Below are 24177 nucleotides of genomic sequence, written 5' to 3'. Positions count from 1 at the left end.
GCTTCCCAATTTTCCCAGCACGGTTTATTAAAGAGACACTCCTTTCCCTATTGTGAATTCTTGGGACCCTTGTCAAAAGTCAACTGACCATCTATGCTTGGGTTCATTTCTGGGCTTTCTATGTTGTTCCATTGATATATGTGTCTGTTTTTATGCCAATACCACACTCTTTTGAGTACTATACCTTGTAATATAGTTTGAAATCAGGATGTATGGTAATCTCCAGCTTTGTTCTTTCTTAAGATTGCTTTGGTTTTTTGAGGTCTTTTGTGGTTCTACACAAATTTGAGGATTGTTTGCTCTATTTCTGTGAAACATGTTATGAGAATTTTGTTAGGGACTGTACTGTACCTATAAATGGCTTTGGGCATTTTAACAATACTAATTCTTCCATTTATTTGTGCCCTCTACAATTTCCTTCCTCAATGTATTATAGTTCACAGTATACAGATCTTGCACCTCCTTAAATTTATTCCTAAGTATTTTATTCTTTTTGATGCTAAAGGACTGTCATATTCATTTCTTTCTGATAGATCGTTGTTAGTTTATAGAAATAGAGCTGACTTTTCGATACTGTTTTGTATTCTGCAGCTTTACTGAATTTGTTAGTTCTAACAATTTTTTGATGTAGTCTTTAGGGTTTTCTACATAAAATTTCATGTCATCTGCAAACAGAAACGATTTTACTTCCTTTCCAATTTGAATGCCTTTTATTTCCTTTGTTTGCCTAATTGCTCTGGCAAGAATTTCCAATATATTGTTTAAAAAAGTGGTTAGAGGAGGCATCCTTGTCTTATTCCTAATCATACAGGAAAATCTCTCAGCTTTTCACCTTTCAGTATATTAGCTGTGAGTTTGTCCAATGTGGACTTTATTCTGCTGAGGTACATTCCCTCTCTACCCACTTGAGACCTTTTTAAATTCTTTTTTAATGTGTATTTATTTTGGGGAGACACAGAGAGACAGAGCATGAGCAGGGGAGGGGCAGAGAGAGAGGGAGACAGAATCTCAAGCAGGCTCCAGGCTTGGAGCTGTCCGCACAGAGCCCGACATGGGGCTTAAACCCACAATCCATGAGATCCTGACCTGAGCTGAAGTCAGATGCATAACTGACTAAACCACCCAGGTGCCCCTGTTGAGACTTCTTATCACCATGAATGGATGTTAAATTTTGTCAAAAGCTCTTTTCTGCCTCATTTTGTTAATTTGGTGTATCATATTAATGATCTGTGTATGTTGAAACATCTTTGTATCCCTGGAATAAATCCCACTTGATTATGGTGTATGACAGTTTTAATGTATTGTCAGATTTGGTTTGCTAATATGTTGTTGAAGATTTTTGCATCTATTGTTCATCAGGGATATTGGTCTGATTTTCTTGTAGTGTCCTTGCCTGGTTTTGGTATCAGGGTAATGGTTGCCTCGTAAAATAAGGTTGAAGTTCCCACCTCTTTTACTTTTGTGAAAGAGTTTGAGAAGAATTGGTATTCTTAAGTGTTTGGTAGAATTCACCAATGAAGCCATACGGTCCTGGACTTTTCTTTGTTAGGAGATTTTTGATTACTGATTCAATCTCTGTACCAGTAATTGGCTTGGTGATATTTTCTATTTCTTTATGATTCAATCTTGGTAGGTTGTATGTTTCTAAGAATTTTTCCATTTCTTCTATATTTTTGATCCTTTGTATTTCTGTGGTATCAGCTAGCTGTAATGTTTTCTTTTTCATTCCTAATTTTTTTAGTCAGTCCTCTTTGGTTTTTTCTTGATTAGTCCAGGTAAAGGTTTGTCAATTTTATTTATCTTTAAAAAAACACAGCTCCTGGTTTCATTATTCTTTTCTATTATCTTTTGAGTCTTTATTTCATTTATTTCTGCTCTGATCTTTGTTATTTCCTTCCTTTTAACTTTGGGCTTAGCTTGTTTCTTCTTATATTTCATTGAAGTATCAAGTTAGATTTGCTTACTTGAGATCCATCTTTTTTCTTAATTATGTGTTTATGGTTATAAACTTTCCTCTTAGAGCTGCCTTTGTTGCATTCCATAAGTCTTGGTATGTGGTGGTCTCATTTCCATTTGTCTCAAGATGGTCTTTGATTTTTCTTTTGATTTCCATTTTGACCCATTGGTTGTTCAGGAAGACACTGATTAAATTTCCACATATTTGTAAAAACAGGCAGACTTCATCACCATGTAAAAGACAGGTGCTACCTACTCCCCGAAAGCATCACTCTATCATTTTACTGTGGGAGAATACTTTTCTACTACCATCTGACAGATTTATCTAAGAATGAAGTTTCAAAAAGATTTTCCTGAAACCACCAAGGTTTCAATCAAGGAGTTTGGCTCATATGGTATTTTTCTTTTATAAAAGGTGGGGGTATGCAGCGACAGGGTGCATTCAAGTCTTTCACTGAATTTATACCTATGAAATGAAGTCATATGTCTGTTGTGTAGGTAAGTCAACCATCTGACACTGCTCTGCAGTTTCACATATTTTAGATTCTATAAATATTTTAACAGCTGGGATAAATGATCCTCAATATTTATTCTCTTGTGTTTGCTGTTTGGAAGTCATAAATCAAGTATCTTTTATTTTTATAAACACAGTCCACTTGATGCGGGATGGTATTAGGAATTCACCTAGGTTTGTGGCATTCTGAATAGATCATTGTAGAAGATGCCACATACTGACATTCCTTAAACATTCGTGGAGCACCTACTATGTGTATGTTTAAAAGTAGGTGGGCCTGGGGAAGGAAGAAATAGACAAACAGGTAGAGTCTTGTCCTTTAGGGCACAGCAAAGAGTCTGTCTGCCTTTCCATTCTAACCCTGAAGTCACATCCTAGGAATTTTTTGCTCGTGCTGTATTTTCTTTTTCAGTTGTTCCATCAGTTAGTTCTAGATCTATCCTGTTAGGTGGTTTCTGCTTCCTCCAGTGTCACAGTATCTGTTACCACTGCCACCTGCCTCAGTGCTATTGTTCTTTCTAGTTTCCTTCTTTGTTACCTTATATGGATGCCCCTTGGCTTTTCATGTGAAAGATTGCCTCTCTCTATCTCTCTCTCTTCTCCTTCCTCCCTCCTTTTCTTCCTCCTTCCTCCCGTTCTTTCAAATCAATGGAACACCCTTTTCTTCTGCATGAGAGATTATTTTGTTAGGTCCCTGGTTCTTCTCAACTTTTCTTATTTGTTTGCTTGTGAGAAAAACCCCAGATATGTATCAGAAGACCCAGATTTGGGTTCTGGCTTTGTTTAACTAGGCTGTGACTTCAAGCAACTCATAATGAGTCATTTTTATCTGTGAAATATGGATGATCTACTTAGGTTTCTTCTGGTTCAAACATTTCAAAATGCCCACGCTGCCTGAACGTGTTGTGAAACATAGTGAATAGATGCATACACATTCTGTTAACAGAACATTTGCAAGGGGAAAGAAGCACATAAACACATTTATTCCCTGATGTCTGCCTTTAGTAAAAGAATCCTACTCGCCAACTGCTCACATGAGTATACTCATTTATGGAAACATTGCTCACAGTGGAAAGAAACCACTGAGAAGAAGTTACTCATTCTAAGAAAAATGTTTTCAAGGTTGAAAATCTAGGATTTAAGGTGCTATCACTATTCAAGGTGAGTTTTTTTTTTATTATTACAGAGAAAAAAGAAACTGTGCCATTTTTCATTTTGAAATAACTCCAAATTTAAAAGGTTGCAAGGACAGTACAAAGAACTCCCAGGTGCCCTTTCCCCAAATTTTCTGGTTGCTAATATTTTACATTTACTTTATCATTCGCTCTCTTTCACAGGGCGCCTGGGTGGCTCAGTCGGTTAAGCGCTCTCTTTCTACATACCTATAATATTGTTAGTAATAACATTCCACCGAAGCAAGTAAATATTTTTAAAAACTAAAAATGAAGAAAACAAGGTGGTTATATGCATGTTGTAAAATCTAAACTCTTGATGTAAAATAGTAATTATGATTTGAAATCTATTTCCTCCTGTACTTATGTTTTAATGTTCACTTATTTCTGAGAGAGAGAACAAGCAGGGGAGAGGCAGAGAGAGAGGGAGACACAGAATCCGAAGCAGGCTCCAGGCTCTGAGCTGTCAGCACAGAGCCTGATGTGGGGTTCAATCTCCTGAATTTCAAGATCATGACCTGGGCCTAAGTCAGATGCCCAGGCTCAGCCGACTGAGCCTCCCAGGCGCCCCTCCTCCTGTACTTTCTATTCAAAGCTGATATCAATGATCCTGTTGATTTTTTTGTTAAAGTTAGTGGCAAGCCACAGGGAATGTTGATCATCAGTAACTTGAGAAGACACAGGTCACTGATTTACCATTTGACAAGTAACCTAATGAGGAACTATGGTCGATAATTCCTAAAAAAATATACTTATTTTATTTTACATGTATTTAATGAACTTTGGAGGAAAAGTTTTAAATGATGCTTCCTAGAGCAGCTTCTTTTTTCAGAAAGAAAAGGAAACAGTGTATATTAAGATGAACATTGTAATCTAGTCAGGTTTTGTGTATAAAACCTATTCTTAAAAACTCTTCAAAAGCCATAAAAGATCTTACAAATTTATATTCTACTGACAGGTAATGGCTTAGGATAAGGAGAAATTTCCATTAGGAATCCAGAAATGTAGTTTTTCATATACCAAGATTTCTTTCAACTTAAACTATTTTTCCTTTACTGTCATGTTTAAACATTTACCAAAAAATTTTATTTCAGCTTGTCAAGTATGCTCTAAACTCACATGTAGAAAACTACAGTAATTGAATGGATCTAACCTCCTTATTATGTATTTCTTCCAAAATTACTTTTTATCATAATGAAAGTATTTTTTTTATTTAATTTTTTTTAAAGTTTATTTCTGAGAAGGGGGGAGGGGCAGAGAGAGAGGAAGACAGAGAATCTGAAGCAGGCTCCCTTCTGTCAGTGCAGAGCCTGGGGCTTGAACCCATGAACTGGGAGATCATGACCTGAGCCAAAGTTGGAGCCTCAACCAACTGAGCCACCCAGGCACCCCATAATGAAAATATTTTTTAAAAAGTATTTTAAAATAATACCAAATTATCAAAATAAGTACCACAAATCCCCACAGCACATTAAAGGTGTTGACCCAGCTTCTCTGATGAAAGAGAAACACACTGTGCAACACGGGTATAAAGCAAGAGATGGGGCGGGGGGCACGGGAACCCAACAGGCTGCCTGCCAAGAGACGGCGGGAGAGGAGCACACGTTCACAGCTGGGATCTGTTGTAGGGATGCTCCACACATATCCAGTCACTTGCATATCAACTTCCACACTCAGTACGTGAGTCTACAGAAAATTTATATGTGATCTCAAACAGTAACCCAAAACTTGGCCAAGCACTTAAAAAGCAAGATTTGTTGTATCTATTTGTTTCTTAAATGCATGGTTGTTTTAATGTTTTAAGAAAATGCCTATAAATTGGCTTTTATCACTTGGAGAACTAAAATAAGACAAATGCTACCACCATTGCACGCATATGGTTTAATAGGGAAGAAATTTGAATATGAAATAAAAATTCACACTTTGTAAGCAAAACAATTTGAAGGCATTTCTAAGGGGTTTGCCCACACATTTTTTTTTTATGTGATGACTGATTCTTTTTACTTCGTAACGTAAAAAAAGTTGAAAGTGTAGATACTGTATGATGAATGAATTTTTGTTCTTTGTAATTGCCACAAATTATGTGTTGGAGCCCATATTCAAAATCTCAAAAGCTTCAAACTTTGAGATATGAACAGCTGGAGAGGAAAGTCATACACATCACTTTCTGCAAGAGAAGCCAGAGCCATAATTACAGTTATTGTCTCCATTATGTGCTGTAAATGGTTTCCTGCTTATAAAATGACTTCTAACTTTTAATTTTAAACCCACGGGTATATATATAAATGATGTATGTAACAGCTTATCCTTGTACAGAACAAGTATTAACAGCTCACTTTAAAAACGAACTTCAGCTCAGTTAATAGCCAGCAAGATGTCCTGCACTAATGGATAAGAAAGCTCACCCTAGGTGTAAGTAGGAGTATAAGCAAGGAGAGTGAATCTTCAGGATTCTAGAGCAATACGTCGTAGGATACCTATGTCTCGGGTGCCTAATGGTCCTAAACAACAGTGGCGTTTGTTCCACCTCAAACTCATGCCCATTGGTGACTCTTCAGTGGTTGGCTGTTCAGTCCCCTTGATTTGAAACATAACATAAACTTCTAGGGAACAGGGTTCATTTCTTTTGCATGGTCTATACCACAATGATGTATCATAGTGCACAATTAAAAGAAAGGACAAAACCCACTGCTATAGCATCAGCATGACTCCTTGAAGAGAACTTCAAGCTTTAATTACACTTTGACTACTGTTGTGCTCTCCGTCCCATGGAAGAATGCCAGAAAACAAACAAAAACAACCAAGCAAAATCAAAATCTTGGCTACACAGTCCCTGTGGGGATTCAGTGTAAATGTTATTGTAAGAAGATGCCTCCCTTATCAGAAATGTGGTAACTTGTTCGCTGCCCTTTCAGCTGCTTCACTAACAGCTTTTTGAAAAATATGGGAGTAAACAGTGTGTGTCAAAATAATGCCATACAAATGTAATAGGGAAGGCTGACATATAAATACTTTATTTGTGGAATTAATTAAATTGACAGAAAATTATATTTTTCAGTTGCTGCTCATTTAGAAAAGCCTGAGTCATGAATATCAAAAGATTACAAAACTCTTAATCAAGAGATTACTAAACTCTTAATGTCTATTTGTAGGTAGCCACAGGAATCCAGACTGTGATTTAATTTTCAAACTATTGTTTTCATATATAAATTGTCCCTTTAAATTTTGTTAAAATCAATATATACAAAATGGTTCTTCCAGTGCTGGAAAAGTATGGAAGCTTCAAATATTATGAACCATCAAACTCCAGAAAAGTCTGAGAAGCTATGTATTATTTAAAACTATCCACTCAGCAAACTATGGATTGGGTCAGTGACATAAACTCTTTCACTAAAAATATTTTACTGTAGTCTGTTGATTATTGTTTTAATGGAAAATAATGGGAAAACAATATTCAAAATACCTTCATAACCAACTTTGCTGGAGTGTCCCACTGTGTATTACATGTCAATTGAATTTGGGCCAAATTTAAAAAAAATAGTGTTTTCAGCAAACCTTTATTTATGTTCCATTGTGGCAGGACTGCCAGTAAAGATAATGTTTGTTGGTTTAAATAGAAGCAGAAGTTGTATCATCTGTGAAGGTGCTGGCCGAAGCTTGTGTCTTGCTCAGATTGCCAGATTATCTGAATGCCCATGAAACTGAGTATGTCTTACGGATAAGCAATAATGGCCTTATTAAATGAAGGAGTTCTCAGGTGAAAGTTATGATTATATCTCACCAAGGAAAGTGTGACCATAACTCTAATTTATGATTTGGCTTCATAGCTATTTCTCATTTATAGAAATCAGTGTGTTGTGTGTTCTCTACCTGTGATAGCTAATACACACAGCTATAGTTAGCATTTCTCAGTTACAATTTTTGCACTCACAGAGAAGTGACAGAGTGGAAAAAAAACCCAAACGTGTACACCCACATGTTAAAATCAAGAGAATCACTGACTAATCCCATATCCAGCGGATCACACATTCATCAACCTGATCACTCAGCTGCCAATGCCTGTCCCATAAGATTATGAAGCAGAGATTCTTGGGTAGTTACCCTAGAAAGGCACTTGAAAGGATTGTGAATGGCCTCAATTCCTTAAACTGCTTTGTATAATCCTGGATTCTAGTTGAAATCTTAATTTGCTAGGGACAATTTTGAGTTGTTTTGTCTTGAAAGCCTCTCAAGGATGTTTAAAAGAGTCTTCCAGAATAGTTTCATTTGTAGCAAGCCCAAAGACAAAAGCAGTAACAGCATTAGGATCATGGATGAAATTCAAGGCTATCAAAGTGGATTATAAACTATAACATCCTATAAAAAATGAAGAGCAAATAATTTTGAAAGATATGTACATTGGATTAAAGACTAGTTCCAATCAAACCATGTTCTAACCTCAACCTGCAAAAGAGAAAAATAACAGAATCCTACCAACACAAGTTGCTAATTAATCACATGGGAAATACATGAAGATGCACCTGGTCCCATGAAGAAGGTAATTCTAATAGATCCCCATCAGAAAGTCCAAACAAACAAAGAAAAAAACAAAATTCACTTGTTTCAGGCTCTGGTTAGAATGGATCTTGTGAACACTGTGAGACCTTAAAGCAAGATGACATTCATTTAATAGATATTTTTCGAACACTTGCTGTATGTCAAGCTCTGAAGATTCAAAATGAATTAAGACATAATCCTTGACCTCAAGGAGTCTGTAGCCTAGTGAGAAAGGCACAAATATAAACCAAATATTTTTACTGGAGCATAGAGGAGGGAGAAACATGAACAAGTCTCACTAATTTTCTGGATTTCAGTAATGAGAAATGAAATGCATTTTTGGCTTGAGTAAGTGGCATATAGAGATGTCACTTGCTGAGGAAGAATATAAGTGAGAGGGAAAGACGGTGGGTTCAATTCTATATAAAGTTCTGGAAGCTGTCTTAAAAGGAGGCCAGGAGTTCAAAAAGAGAGGTGGGTTGGATGGGGGCTTAAGCATTACTAGCATGAAGGGGGTGATCGAAAGAATGGAAATGGATGATCCTTCCTAGTGAGTACGAGAAGGGGTAGAGGATAGAGCTCTTTCGTGAGTTAACATTTAGGACAGTAATTCTCAACCTTGGCTGCACATTGGAATAAACTGGGAACTTTAGCAGATGTTGATGCCTGGATCTCATTCCAAGAGATCTGATTTAACTGGTCTGGGACAGGGTCTGGGCATTGGGATTTTCCAGTACCCAGTGATTCTAATATGCAGCCAGGGTTGAGAACGACTGATTTACGAGATGGTACAGGAAGTGACAGGAAGATGGCAGAGAAACAGAAAGATGGTATTAGGGATGCTAAAGGAGGGGTTTTCCAGAAACAGGAATTTATCAACAGGGTTGAAAATTACAGAAAGGCTAATAATGTAGAGACTAAAATGTTTCTGATACTAATGACTGATGAGATTAGGAAGGCCCATTCCAGGAGAGTGGGCGAGGTCAGAGCCAGATGCTACAGACTCATATACTCAGGTAGAGAAGAAATCAACACAATGCAATGAATACTGAATATGCTTTCAAGCAGCTTGGCTGTGAAGGGAAGAGAGAGGCCATAGCTACTGAGATAAGCAGGTTGGAGAAAGGCTTTTGTTTTTAACAATTTTTAAAGATCTCATTATTTACCTAGGCTACGGGACTGCGTGCGCTAATGGAGAAGAGTGGAGAAAGAGGAGAGAGAGAGACACAGAGTGAGAAAGAAGAGAGGAATGAATATTTGATAGAACAAGATCCTGGGGTAGATCAGAGCTATGCAAACACAGGTAAAACCTTACACTTTTGTCCCTTTTTTTGGCCTAAGAAATGTTAATATCTAGAGGTTTTCTTTTGTGACCAGTGTTTTCAAAATGCAATTTTAAAGTAAATTCTCAATAAGCCTAAATATTTTGAATCAAAAGAAGTTCATGTACCTCTCATTTATCTCAGATTTAAGTAAAAACGTCAGTTCTATTCAGTAAGCACAAAACAATGTGATATTATTTACAGGAGACACATGACACACTAAATGACACAAAATATGACCACTGCTGCTTTTAGACTTGATAAAATAATTTAAATAATTTTAATACTACAGCTTTGCCAAATGCAATTCAAGTAAGTCTCTGATTTTTGAAGCTGAATCATAAATTACATATTGTACCCTGTCAAAATTGCCATTTCATGGCATTTGCATCAAACCCATTATCTTGTGTTCTGTTGCCTAGTTACCGGAATTCTGAAGTTTAATGCATTTTAGATGGATATTTAAATTTCAAACAGAGTTTCAGCTACACAGTCTACAGAAAGAGAAACAGTTGGACACATCTGCTGACTTAAATTTCCAAAGGAAACTTGTTTGTGTATAAGGGCTCAGACTTGCTAAGTTTTGGAGAAGGGTGCATTGGTTTTTCAAGGAAGGGCATCTCATATGGAGACACTAAATTCATACTTGTTTTCTGGTTTTATTTTTGTTTTTACTACAGGCATGGAGAAAAGAAAATCTTTCCTTTGTCTATATATTTAAGGCCCTAAACCTATGATCTAAGTCTTGCTTCATTAGTACAATTCTGCATGTAACACACACATACATGAATCTTAATAGTACCATGACTTACCTGTTCCCATGTGAACACGTGTTGATTGAAATAATACTGAATTTGTTCATTTGCAATGTTAATGCACAGCTGCTCAAAGGAATTTTTTTTGAAGTTCTCAAAGCCAAATATATCCAGAATGCCAATGCTCAGCTCATCACCGTTCCCACTGGAAAATTAAAGAGGCATTATTGAGTCCTTACTTATTTTCTTAAGAGGGAATGGAAAGCAGGGTGTCTCAGAATATGCTTTTGTGATTTAGCTAAGAAACTCCTACCAAGACACAGAGTGTAAATTTTCTTAATTGAAAAAGTTTCCCTCCATAAAACATAAAGTAGGTAGCATCAATTTTAACATGTAAAAGATACAAGATTTTCCTTGTACTACAGAAACCTGTCCTATACTTTTTCCTATGGGTTTGTGGGTACAAGATCACAGCCCCAAGTGAGTCATGAATCATACAGAAAACCTGGCCAGCACTCAGAAGACCACAAAAATATATTCAATAAAAATCATACCAGAAAAGCAAAAATTCTGTGTAAGGATGTCTTTAGTCTTTCACTTTAGAACAATTAAAACATCTTGCTACAAAACACTTCACCTCTTTTAAAGAATCATTATTTACTTTTGCGTTATTCATTCATAATTGTTTAATAGAGAATAAATGGTAACTTGGGGAAAGACAAAAATGTATTTGAGTTTATTTTATAATCAACTACTTTAAAATGCAATTAAATATTATTTTATTTTATTTTATTATTTTTAATATATGAAATTTATTGTCAAATTGGTTTCCATACAACACCCAGTGCTCATCCCAAAAGATGCCCTCTTCAATACCCATCACCCACCCTCCCCTCCCTCCCACCCGCCATCAACCCTCAGTTTGTTCTCAGTTTTTAAGAGTGCTTTGGCTCTCTCCCACTCTAACCTCTTTTTTTTTCCTTCCACTCTCCCATGGGTTTCTGTTAAGTTTCTCAGGATCCACATAAGAGTGAAAACATATGGTATCTGTCTTTCTCTGTATGGCTTATTTCACTTAGCATCACACTCTCCAGTTCCATCCACGTTGCTACAAAGGGCCATATTTCATTCTTTCTCATTGCCACGTAGTACTCCATTGTGTATATAAACCACAATTTCTTTATCCATTCATCAGTTGATGGACATTTAGGCTCTTTCCATAATTTGGCTATTGTTGAGAGTGCTGCTATAAACACTGGGGCACAAGTGTCCCTATGCATCAGTACTCCTGTATTCCTTGGGTAAATTCCTAGCAGTGCTACTGCTGGGTCATAGGGTAGGTCTATTTTTAATTTTTTGAGGAACCTCCACACTGTTTTCCAGAGAGGCTGCACCAGTTTGCATTCCCATCAACAGTGCAAGAGGGTTCCTGTTTCTCCACATCCTCTCCAGCATCTATAGTCTCCTGATTTGTTCATTTTAGCCACTCTGACTGGCGTGAGGTGATATCTGAGTGTGGTTTTGATTTGTGTTTCCCTGATGAGGAGCAATGTTGAGCATCTTTTCATGTGCCTGTTGGCCATCTGGATGTCTTCTTTAGAGAAGTGTCTATTCATGTTTTCTGCCCATTTCTTCACTGGGTTATTTGTTTTTCGGGTGTGGAGTTTGGTGAGCTCTTTATAGGTTTTGGATACTAGCCCTTTGTCCGATATGTCATTTGCAAGTATCTTTTCCCATTCTGTTGGTTACCTTTTAGTTTTGTTGATTGTGTCCTTTGCTGTGCAGAAGCTTTTTATCTTCATGAGGTCCCAATAGTTCATTTTTGCTATTAGTTCCCTTGCCTTTGGGGATGCGTCAAGTAAGAAATTGCTGTGGCTGAGGTCAGAGAGGTCTTTTCCTGCTTTCTCCTCTAGGGTTTTGATGGTTTCCTGTCTCACATTCAGGTCCTTTATCCATTTTTTTTTTTTAATTTTTTTTTTCAACGTTTTTTATTTATTTTTGGGACAGAGAGAGACAGAGCATGAACGGGAGAGGGGCAGAGAGAGAGGGAGACACAGAATCGGAAACAGGCTCCAGGCTCCGAGCCATCAGCCCAGAGCCTGACGCGGGGCTCGAACTCACGGACCGCGAGATCGTGACCTGGCTGAAGTCGGACGCTTAACCGACTGCGCCACCCAGGCGCCCCTCCTTTATCCATTTTGAGTTTATTTTTGTGAATGGTGTGAGAAAGTGGTCTAGTTTCAACCTTCTGCATGTTGCTGTCCAGTTCTCCCAGCACCATTTGTTAAAGAGACTGTCTTTTTTCCACTGGACGTTCTTTCCTGCTTTGTCAAAGATTAGTTGGCCATACGTTTGTGGGTCTAGTTCTGGGGTTTCTATTCTATTCCACTGGTCTATGTGTCTGTTTTTGTGCCAATACCATGCTGTCTTGATGATTACACCATTGTTGTAGAGGCTAAAGTCTGGGATTGTGATGCCTCTCACTTTGGTCTTCTTCTTCAAAATTACTTTGGCTATTCGGGGCCTTTTGTGGTTCCATATGAATTTTAGAATTGCTTGTTCTAGTTTTGAGATGAATGCTGGTGCAATTTTGATTGGGATTGCGTTGAATGTGTAGATAGCTTTGGGTAGTATTGACATTTTGACAATATTTATTCTTCCAACCCATGAGCATGGAATGTTTTTCCATTTCTTTATATCTTCTTCAATTTCCTTCATAAGCTTTCTATAGTTTTCAGCATACAGATCTTTTACATCTTTGGTTAGATTTATCCCTAGGTATTTTATGCTTCTTGGTGCAATTGTGAATGGGATGAGTTTCTTCATTTGTCTTTCTGTAGTTTCATTATTAGTGTATAAGAATGCAACTGATTTCTGTACATTATTTTTTATCCTGCAACTTTGCTGAATTCATGTATCAGTTCTAGCAGTCTTTGGTGGAGTCTATCTTAAATATTATTTTATAATTAAATATTCCAAATGTACTTTTTTTCCTGCTCCCCCATAATGGTTACCTCTCTGTTCATTAAAGGCTAGGTAGTTGGTCAAAAGTTTGCCTCTTCTGAGAAATATATGCATTACAGTTATTTTCATGTGATTTTAAAAAGGAGAGTACAAACATTTCTCTGTGCTCACTATTTATGTAACCTAGGTTAACGCTTACTGTTGTGTGAGGAAGTGATTTAGAAATGACAGCTGTCAACCTCTTGCTGGGAAGTGAAGGATGCTCTCTGTATTCGGAAGAACTGACTGAACTCAGAACACAAAGTTATAGGACCCTTTGTGTGATGGGATTGACAAAAGGAAAGCTATACAAATACTTCTGAAAATTCCTATTTTGAATAGAAAGTGAAAATTTATGCTGGTTTAAGTCAACATTATTATTCTTTTAAAAAATCATCCCACAGGATCCTGCTGAGATATTTAACTCATCTAATAGTGTGTTACAGCCAGGAGGACCTTAGAGATGACCTCATTCAGGGATTCTTAACCTGGGGTCTGTTAATGGTCTTCAAGGGGGCTGGAATCAACCATGCACAATATTTTGGTGGGTATATAGAAATATATCCATTTTTAAAATTTTGGAGTGAAGAACATAGTTTCAATAGATCCTTTTATTCTTTCTTTTATTCTTTTCTTTTCTTTTTTTTTAGAGAGAGAGAGAGAGAGAGAAAGAGAGGGAGTGGGAGAGGTGCAAAGGGAGGAGAGAGAACAATGCAGGGCTCGATCCCATGAACCATGACATTATGACCTGAGCCGAAATAAAGAGTTGGACACTGAACTGACTAAGCCACCCAGGCATCCCTCAAGAGATCCTTAAAAGGCTCCAAGATGTCCATCAATAACTAAGACCACTGATTTGTCATTACATGCCTTTATTTAATAGCTGAAGAAGACAAGATGCAGACAAATGCAGTAATTTGTCAAGGGTTGAACAACAAGTTAGTGGAAAAGACTGGCACAGTATACAGGCTCTTCAAAATCTTAACATAAATCTTGACAGATTTTTGCTGAACTATATGGTCTTATTTTAATTTGTTAAACTTTATTTAAAAAACATTTTTTTTAACATTTATTCATTTTTGAGAGACAGAGAGAACAGAGTGTAAGCTGGGGAGGGGCAGAGAGAGAGCGAGACGGAATCCAAATCAGACTCCGGGCTCCGAGCTGTCAGCACAGAGTCCAACGCGGGGCTCGAACTCCCTGACCTTGAGATCATGACCTGAGCCGAAGTCGGATTCTTAACCAACTGAGCCACTCAGGCGCCCCTGTTTGTTAAACTTTCTATAAAAATTTTGAAAATCTAAGATTTGGCTGGCTTTCTTTAGTGTATGGAAAGGAAAGTTACCAAATAGTAAATAGGCTGTAGTGGAATTTTCAGGAGATCGCCTTAGTGCAAACATGCAGATGATAAGTAGCAAAATGTAGTCATCTGTGGAATACATAGATAGTGAACATTCTGGAATTTTTCCATTTTCATCTGAAAGCTTGGCATCATACATATGGCCACACATGAACATACAAAGTGTTTTGATCATTAAATCAGAATGGGCAAACTGGAATTTGATTTGCAGACCCCGTCAGATAGGTTACAGTGTAGCAGAAAGGGAAAGAAGCAATTCTGGGGGATAGAGAGTTAAGAACATGGAGGAATAATGGATAATCTCTTAGACATTCTGGATAATATTATGATGTGGTATGGCCCTTCGTGGAAAAATGACTGAATTACATGCCTGAAATGTGTATAGAATAGTCTTTTATGCTTAGTAAGCAAATGTGAACAAGGTGACTTAAGGTAGGCATCTATCCTGCTTTTTGTATACAATTTCTACAGATTGTGTAATTTGTGGCGGAACAAAGCTTTAGGTGTAAATGGAAGGGCTTATACCTGTGCGCAATCCCTGGTACATAGAGAGTACTCAGTCAGTGGTGGCTGTGATTCTTTATTTCTAAGATGGGGTACTACGCAGGGCATAAACGATGACATCATCGTTCATATATTCACTCTATCATTTACTATTTACTTAGGACATTTTGGAACCAAATTTCATTGGAGGTCATGATTCCTATCCTTACAGGATTATAGTGAGAGTTAAAATATAAAAAGAAAGCTTTCCTTTGCCTTCAAGATTTAATTCAATCCCTCAAAACAAAGCAAACAAACAAAAAACCCTGCTGGAATGACATTTTATGCAAGTATAAAATGGTATACACTTTGCAGTACACCTTCCTATCAAAAGAACATATAAATTGATGTCACTTTAAAAATTCACTTTTCATGTTTATTCATGTTGCTACAGTTTTTGTGTTCCAGGACGTTTGCATTTTTATAGCTATCTGGCCTAATAAAGGGCTACTAGGAAATAAAGCAGATCTACTGAGATAGAACCGTAATAATTCAGCGATAGCAATTAGAAACGTCTTCAAAGGGACTCATATACAAATCAATAAATTAGAAAACAGATGTACATCACCTGACATTTGGGGGAAAAAATGTTTCCATGAGAATTTTTACCTTGGCGATGTGCCGTGCTTCAATAAGCTGTTAATGCGATTGACTATCCAACTAAAGAGACGCCCGTATAAAGTTTTGGCCATAGCATCTCTGACATCAGTAGCTTTTTCGACCGTATTGGGTCGAATAATGGTTTCTCCTCTAGTGACCACACAGTGGGAGGTAAGAGCTTCTTTTAGTTCATCTGCCTGAATGCAAAGCAAAGAAGCAGCTAAAAAAAACAAACAGATGTGTTGTTAGAAAAGGTTATGGCAATGAAGTCACTTCCTATAGAATGAAAACGTCTTAATTTACCTTCTTCAAATGACATAAAAGAAATATGTGAAGACTTTCTAATGTAAAAATAAGTTGCTGTTGAGTAGGAGTCCTGTGTCTCTTCTTGATCATTTTTCTCTCCCTGAATGGTGACATGCAGGCTGCCATATAATAAATACAGCACAACCCAAACCGAACTGGCTGACAGGAGGGAACATTGCCACAAGCCAGTGGTTGTTTACATGATGCCAAACATAATTTCACTGAATTATGTGAAATAATTTATAAGCATAATGAATAAATTTGGTATAATTTGGACGCCATTATCATATACACGTTTTCAAAATGTAGAAATTAACTGGAAGTTACTTAGACTTGAGGGATATGCTCAAACCAATGTATTTTACCTGACTTTTGCAATATTTAACCAAAACAGCATAAACCTTATCTCAACATTAATGTATTTTTGTATCCTACTACTTCTCAGTTATATATTTCAATAATTAAATTCTGTTAAAGTGTGATGCCTGGAACATGCATATTTAATGGTAATTAAATATCACAGGGAATTTTAAATGAAAAATACCTAAATTCAGGGAATAAAACTCATTTTTTAATATAAAACATCTTTAACCCAAACTATCACATGACAGACTATTTTTTAAATCAGTTCTCCTTTTAAATTATTTTCAACATTTCAGGGGCGCCTGGGTGGTGCAGTCGGTTAAGCGTCCGACTTCAGCCAGGTCACGATCTCGCGGTCTGTGAGTTCGAGCCCCGCGTCAGGCTCTGGGCTGATGGCTCGGAGCCTGGAGCCTGTTTCCGATTCTGTGTCTCCCTCTCTCTCTGCCCCTCCCCCATTCATGCTCTGTCTCTCTCTGTCCCAAAAATAAATTAAAAAAAAAATTTATTTTCAACATTTTGAATTTTACTTTTAGCATTGGGACAAGATAGTTCTCAGCTATGTGGCTAAGATCACTGGACCTTGCTTAAATATTGTTTTCACATTGTAGAGGTAATACAAGTCCACTGTGGATATCTTGCTTTTCAGGTTAACATTCTGCATTTCTTTCCTTTTAAGCATGTTTACTGTCACTATTCTGCACATATATTTCATCTTAATATCTTAAGCATTTCTCACTTTATTAAATATTGCTTGTAAATTTTAATTTGCTGCATAATAGTCTGCTATATATCATAATATATCAATAATTTTAAATTGTTGGATATTTAGGTTGTTTCCATATGTTCATAACTGTAAAGAATGCTGGGATAAATATTTTGTGTATGAATCTGTGTTCCTGTTTTGTATGATTTTATTAGCATAAATTGCTTAGAATCAGTAATTGGTTCAGTGTATATAAACATATTTAAGCCTTCTTATGTATACTATTTAGCTATTCTTCAAAAACCCTGAACCAATTACATTCTTATCAGCCAAATAAAAAAACAATTTTAATGCAATTTCATGGGTACCACATATTATTTTTGAGAATGGCCTATTTGATAGGAAAAAATGCCTTCATTTTTCAATTTGTTTTTAACTGACTCCTAGTGAAGCTAAATACTTTCTTTTTTTCATATTTTTATTAGTAATTTGTGGTTTTATTTTATAAACTCCCTTTTTTCATTGATATATTTGTCTATTCCTAATAAGCTTAGAAGAGCTCTTCATAGCTTACACATATTTCTTATATGTATAGTACAAATATTTTCTTTTATTTTTTACCTGTATTGCAATTTCGTTTATTTTTCTTTTGTTAGTATGAAAGAGTTTTAATATGTATGTAGTCAAATATCCATTAAAAATCCTTTCTGCTTTTGGTTTTCTGCACATAAAATCCTTCAAGTCTTTTCTCATTTCAGGATTATATAAACGCACTCTTGTCCTGAACTTTTATGATTTTTTTGCATTTAAATGGTATAGATTTGTAATTTATTTTGGTATATGGTGTATGACAAGAATTCGAATCCCCCCTCCCACCCCACTCCCCTAAGTGGCTAGCCAATTTGCTGTCCCTACAACACTGATTCCCTAGTGATTTGTAATGCCATTTCTGGCAATTCTGCTTGGATCTGTTTCTGTTTCTGAATAGTGTTTCCCATTGATTAATATGTCTACTTCTATTCCTGCATTGTTCATTTTACCTGGGGATATATTGGTAAGTATAATACCTCATAAGGCAAACTTCTAGTCTTGATCATCTTTATCTAGAAGGAATGGAAGCTAATCAAGAAACTTAAGTAGGAAGATAGAGGGAGGAGGAGAGGGACAGGGAGGGAGAGAGGGAGAGAAAGATTGAGAGAACCTTCTAGATACATGCATTAAGTGGTTTCTGAATGAATTGTGAAGAATGGCCTGGAAAAGTTCAAGAACTGATGTAGAATGAACAATTGGGAGGTTACTTAGCTCAGGTGAGAGGTGATGTTGTCTTCAATGAGAACGAAGATCATGGAGATAAACAGAAGTGGTCAGATTTGAGACATATTTATGAGACAGAACAGCCAGAACTGGCCCCTGATTGAAACAATGTACCTGTAAAACCATCAGGAAACATGGCCTTGGTTTGGAGATAATTCCCTGCAACTTTAATTATAAATCATTATAAGTTAGCAAAATTTTTATTTGCCATAAAAGGCTATTCCACAAAGTGCTTTAATTTTAACTATATTCATATAAATATTAATTTTTTGTGACCCATATGACTGTCTCCTATATAGAAATAGGTTCTCAATTATCAAAGTCAGTTCTTAGTTTGTTAGTTTCTGAGTATATATTCATAATCTACAAATATCTCTGTTGTAAATCATTCTCTTCATTGTTGATAACTCTTCTAATTATGATCAATGGTGAGATCTGAATATATCACTGGAGTTTTCTGCTTTTTCCTTCCACATCTGATAACTGGGGACTGCTGGGAGTTACAGATCAACCTGGAACTACTGGCCCATGGGTGCCAAAAAATATTAGATCTGCTGAATGAAGGTTCAGCCCAGGATCTACATAGCCTGCAGCACATTGGCCAGAAGAAGGCCCGGCTCATCATTGGCCAGAGGGAGATCCATGGCCCAGAAAAAAAACAAAACAAAACAAAACAAAAAAACGATTAGTCTAATATCTTCTGGTCATTTAACTTTATTTATATATGAAAAATCAGAACAGGTTCTCAGGTCCACGGCAATCATTACATGCCAATCTCAGTTCTTCTGTATTACTAAGCTGGTCCCAGAGACAAAGTGGCATGGAGATGATAGGGATCTAAGGACAGGTCCAGACTAGGATGGTTCGTATCTGGTCCTCTGAAATTTACCCTAAAACAGCTCATTCTGTTTCTGATTAAGTATAAATCAGAAAAAATATATAAATAAAAATTTATATCATGATTCTCTACATTATATATGAAACATAACAAATCTGGAATTATAGAGGCATATGCCCACATTAAAAATTTAAAAAAATAGCATATATTCTAAATAAAAAAGCTGTGCCACCAGAAAATCAGTGGGAAACCTTAAGTTATTGGAATAATTCATTAAACTCTGCTAGATAGAGAAAAAAGTTGATTTGAAGCAAATACAATATTGCACTTTTCTTGTATACAAAATTATTGCAAAATCAGTTAACCCAGGATGAATGAGTATAAAAATTCATCCAGTATGAAAATAAATATACAAGTCTTTACTGCTTATAAGTGAAATAAGTCAGTCAGAGAAAGACAGATACCATATGTTTTCACTCATATGTTGATCTTGAGAAACTTAACAGAAGACCATGGGGGAGGGGAAAGAGAAAAAAAAAGTTACAAACACAGAGGGAGGGATGCAAACCATAAGAGACTCTTAAATACAGAGAACAAACAAACTGAGGGTTGATGGCGGGGCGGGGGGGGGAGGGAAAACTGGGCGATGGGCATTGAGGAGGGCACTTGTTGGGATGAGCACTGGGTGTTTTATGGAAGACAATTTGACAACAAATTATATTTAAAAAATAAAATAAAATGATATATACACTAAATCTATCAAATAACAACTTAAACTCTTTTCAGATCAGTTTACTAAATTTTAATTATATTTTCTGTGTTTTTATATTGAAATGTAAATAGCTCCTAAAACAGTCTAAAGCCTAGTCTTAGGAAGGTTTTCTTCAGTAATCAGTTAATTTGCAGGCATGAATATGTGTTTTAAATATTGTACTTTAAAAGCTTCATTTTATGCAAATTGAATCTGAATATTCTTTTTCAGGATTCTCTATCAGTACAATCGCTTGAAATTATCTTTTTTTGAAGTTTTTTTAAAAATTGTCTTTATGTGACACTTACAAGTATGTCATTAGACATTTTTCAAGAGTTCAGTGTTGGGGCACCTGGGTGGCTCAGTCGGTTGGGCGTCCGACTTCGGCTCAGGTCAGGATCTCACAGTTCGTGAGTTCGAGCCCCGCGTCGGGCTCTGTGCTGACAGCTCACAGCCTGGAGCCTGCTTCACATTCTGTGTCTCCCTCTCTCTCTGCCCCTTCCCTGCTCATGCTCTGTCTCAAAAATAAATAAACATTAAAAAAAAAGGGGTTCAGTGTTGAACAGAAGATAATAAAACTCACAGTTTTCCAGAGCTGCATGATTGGAAATGTGGCTCTTGTCAAGCTGGTGTTCAGTTGCCACAGAAGAAAATTCAATGTTTCCAACATTCATGATTGCAGCCAGTATACTGTATATGCTTCCAAGTTGCTGAAACATACCATGAAAATGTTAACATTACCTTCCCTGGCATATAGCAAGGCAGTGACTATGGCTGGAGACAGACTGGGTAAGAATTCTAAGGCTCCAGCATAAGAAGGTCATCCCGTAGACAATGATGTCATTCTGAGACCCAAGTAGGCCAAGATCCAAATAGGCTCAGTCTCATTTGTTATTTTAATATGAGAGGTGAGCATGGTACCTGTTACCCCGCGAGTGATAAAAAAAAATTTTATGAATGCCAGTATGAAGAAAAAAAATAAATGAGGAGCTCCCCTCAGAGGAGGTAAAAATATCTAATTCCTTGGGCCACAGAAAAATTGGTCTATGTGATACTTAACTTTGGGACTTAATGTGGTCACTTCCAGATGTTCATTTTCCTTGAGGCCATCTTAAAAGTGAGCTTAATAAAGGGAGATAAGGAAGAAAGACCCAAAGATCCCAGCATCAAAATCAAAGGATATGTATCGTTTAAGTATAGCATGAGAACTCTGGACTACAGCTTAGAATTTATAGTAGTAAAACCCTAAATAAGGTACATAAAAATATATTCAGAAACACACACACACACACACACACACACACAACCACACCTCTTCTTGGAGGCATAGAAGGCATTTTATCAAGGAGTCTATGGTAATTCTTGGTGTCATTCCAACTATGTTCAAGGTGCAGTAAGGTATAGGAAACAGACAAAATCTTTATTGTTTTCTTACGTTGCTGCCTTTATTTTAATCCAGCTCCTACACTTAATAGAATTGATTATTCCATCCACTCCAACATTCTAAGTCATGATAAAAACTGGATGTGAAAAAAATCTTCAGGGATATTTTTTCATTCATATATAACATATGAATACATAAACATTTAAACAAATACATTTGCTGAATGAATATATAGATATATCTGTATATATCTAGGTATTCACTTATCCAATAAATATATATCTTATGCCAGGCACTGCTCTTGTCACAAGGGATTCAGAAGAGGCAAAACTAAGATCTTTGTTCCCTTGGGGTGTTTAGGCAGTGAGAGGGCAGGCATTAAGAAACAAATAGACAAACATGACATTTTCAGTAACAAAATGGGCTGTGAAGAGAAAAACACATAGAGGAGCAATGGAGAGTGACTGAAAAGGGCAGGGAGGGCCTTTTGAGTTGGGGAAGTTAGGGAGAGCTGCCCTCTGAGAAGCTGAGGCCCTGGTGACGAGGGAACCACCTAGGCGAAGAACTGGAATCAGAACATTCCAGGCAGAGGGGACAGCAAGGGCAAGGGCCTTGCGTGAGGAAAGAAGGAAGAGTGGGGCTGGAGGACAGTGAGGGATGATGTGATAGGAGCCAGAGAGGTGAGCATGAGCCAGGCCCTCTGGGCTCACTGTAGAGTTTGGACTTCAGTTGAATCGCCATGTAAAGCCACTAGAGATTTCAAAGCAGGGAGCTGTGATATTTTAAACTGATGAATCTGCCTACTATGTGGAAATGAATGGATTGGGAGCAGACAGAAAAGTGGAATTGTCAGGAGGCTATCGCAGTAGTCTAGTGAGAGATGATGATGGCTTGGACTAGAATAGTAAATGGTGGAGACAGAAAGAAGTCAATGCACTGGGGTGTATTTTGGAAGTAGAACAATAAATGTGCCGATAGGCTGGATGTGAATCACTTTTCTAAGAATACTCTCCTGGTAAGGAATTTCCATTTGTAACACGCATAACTTTTAAAGAGGCAACCAGTGTGGGCTTTAACGGCAGGCGGGGAAATAAATACAGCATCTGACATCCTGCTGTATTTTTCTTGAGGAAACTGTAGACATTATGGATAAATGACACCAGGAATATGCCTTGAAACAGACTGTTGAAAACTGTGTTCCTTCAAAACTTTGTGTGTCAGTTACAGACTAGAAAGTCCAGGTGTGTAAGTTCCCAAGTTGGATTTTTAACAGCATTTAGAGATTCATTACAGAGAATCACATGCTGAATCAATAGACATTTAATTCCTAATTCAACTGTTTATGAGAAGAACTGTGTAATCTTTCTAGACTGGGGCTCCCCTTGATATTCTGTAATTACAATATTCATTTGGAGTACAGTTGGAGGCTCAGAAGACAGCAAATCAGGGCCCTAGCTCAGTCTGGGTCTGGCAGCTAGACTGATGGCGCTCAAAGAGGCCTGACCTCGGGCACGGGTATGACCTTGACCAGGCACTTGGGTCATTCGTGGCACAAAGACTAATCATCTCTGATGCTGTCACCCCAAGGAGTCCAGAACGATTTTTATTTGACAATAATAATAAGCAAAAGAACATTTTTTCATTTTACATATAAAACTACCAAGGCATAAAAAAACAAAAACAAATAAAAAACAACAAAACTACCAAGGCGTAAAACAATCTAACAATGTTCCATGGACTTTGAATGAACTGAGATTTGAATCCTGCCTCCCAGCTCACTGAATGCACTATACCCTCCCACAGAGGAAGAAGAGTGGCTTACAGGAAAAGCATACTCTCTCTCCAAGTGCTCCCTAGAGATTGGAAAATATTCACAATTCCCTCTATCTACTCCACCTCCTGCTTTGTCTGTACCTGAGGAGGCTGGACTGCTACTGCTCTTGCAGTATCTTCAAGGAGAAACATGTTTCTGGCTTGTTTTCTGGAAAGTCAGACCTTCATTGTTCTGATGCATCAGGCTCCAATCTACTCCACTGCTGCTCTGGACATTCCGCTCTGCTTCTGAGCTTGTACACTAGGCTGATCGCCTATGCAGACAGCAACCCAAAACTATGTGTGTGTGTGTGGGGGGGGTGCCTGGGTGGCTCAGTCAGTTAAGCGTCCGACTTCGGCTCAGATCATGATCTTGCGGTCTGTGGGTTCGAGCCCCACGTCGGGCTCTGTGCTGACAGCTCAGAGCCTGGAGCCTGTTTCAGATTCTGTGTCTCTCTCTTTCTCTGACCCTCCCCTGTTCATGCTCTCTCTCTGTCTCAAAAATAAATAAATGTTAAAAAAAATTATAAAAAACAAAACAAACCAAAAAAAACACCGTGTGTGGGGCAAGGTCACTACTCTGTCTGCACTGAGTTAATCTTCCCAAGGCAAAATAATTGTTAGAAGGACTCTTCCTCTTCCAGAAGTTTCTTGTACTACATCTCTTATTCAACCATCCACCCATCCATTCGTTCATCCAACCAGCATCTGTTTGCTATTTATTAAGCACTATGTCAGATACTGGATATATCAATAACTAAGAATAATTTCTGTTCTCAAGGACTCTACAGTCTCCTGGAACCAAAGGGTATGGATCATTTCCTATACTGAATTTCTATATGGATTATTTCTATGTATTTCTACTTTCTGTATTTTATTATAGTTTTTTAATAAATAAACTTTATTTTTATTTATTTATTATTTTTATGAAGGCTTCACATCCAG

The 24177-nt window shown here is 37.1% G+C and overlaps 1 protein-coding gene across 8 annotated transcripts in view; it reads right to left on the bottom strand.

Annotated features, from left to right (window-relative positions):
* The window catches only part of MYO3A (myosin IIIA), a 241940-nt gene that overhangs the window by 75573 nt on the left and 142190 nt on the right, over nt 1–24177 (bottom strand). For all 8 annotated transcript variants that reach the window (XM_042945148.1, XM_042945151.1, XM_042945153.1 and 5 more), the window contains 3 exons: nt 20620–20746; nt 15771–15981; nt 10313–10460 (listed from right to left, as the gene is read on the bottom strand). In XM_042945148.1, the coding sequence (XP_042801082.1) occupies nt 10313–10460; nt 15771–15981; nt 20620–20746 (486 nt within the window). The remainder of the gene's footprint in view (nt 1–10312; nt 10461–15770; nt 15982–20619; nt 20747–24177) is intronic.

Source organism: Panthera leo, chromosome B4 (genome assembly GCF_018350215.1).
Source record: "Panthera leo isolate Ple1 chromosome B4, P.leo_Ple1_pat1.1, whole genome shotgun sequence".
NCBI lineage: Eukaryota > Metazoa > Chordata > Mammalia > Carnivora > Felidae > Panthera > Panthera leo.
Note: the sequence above shows the minus strand (reverse complement) of the source record. Positions and strands in the feature narration are given on the sequence as shown.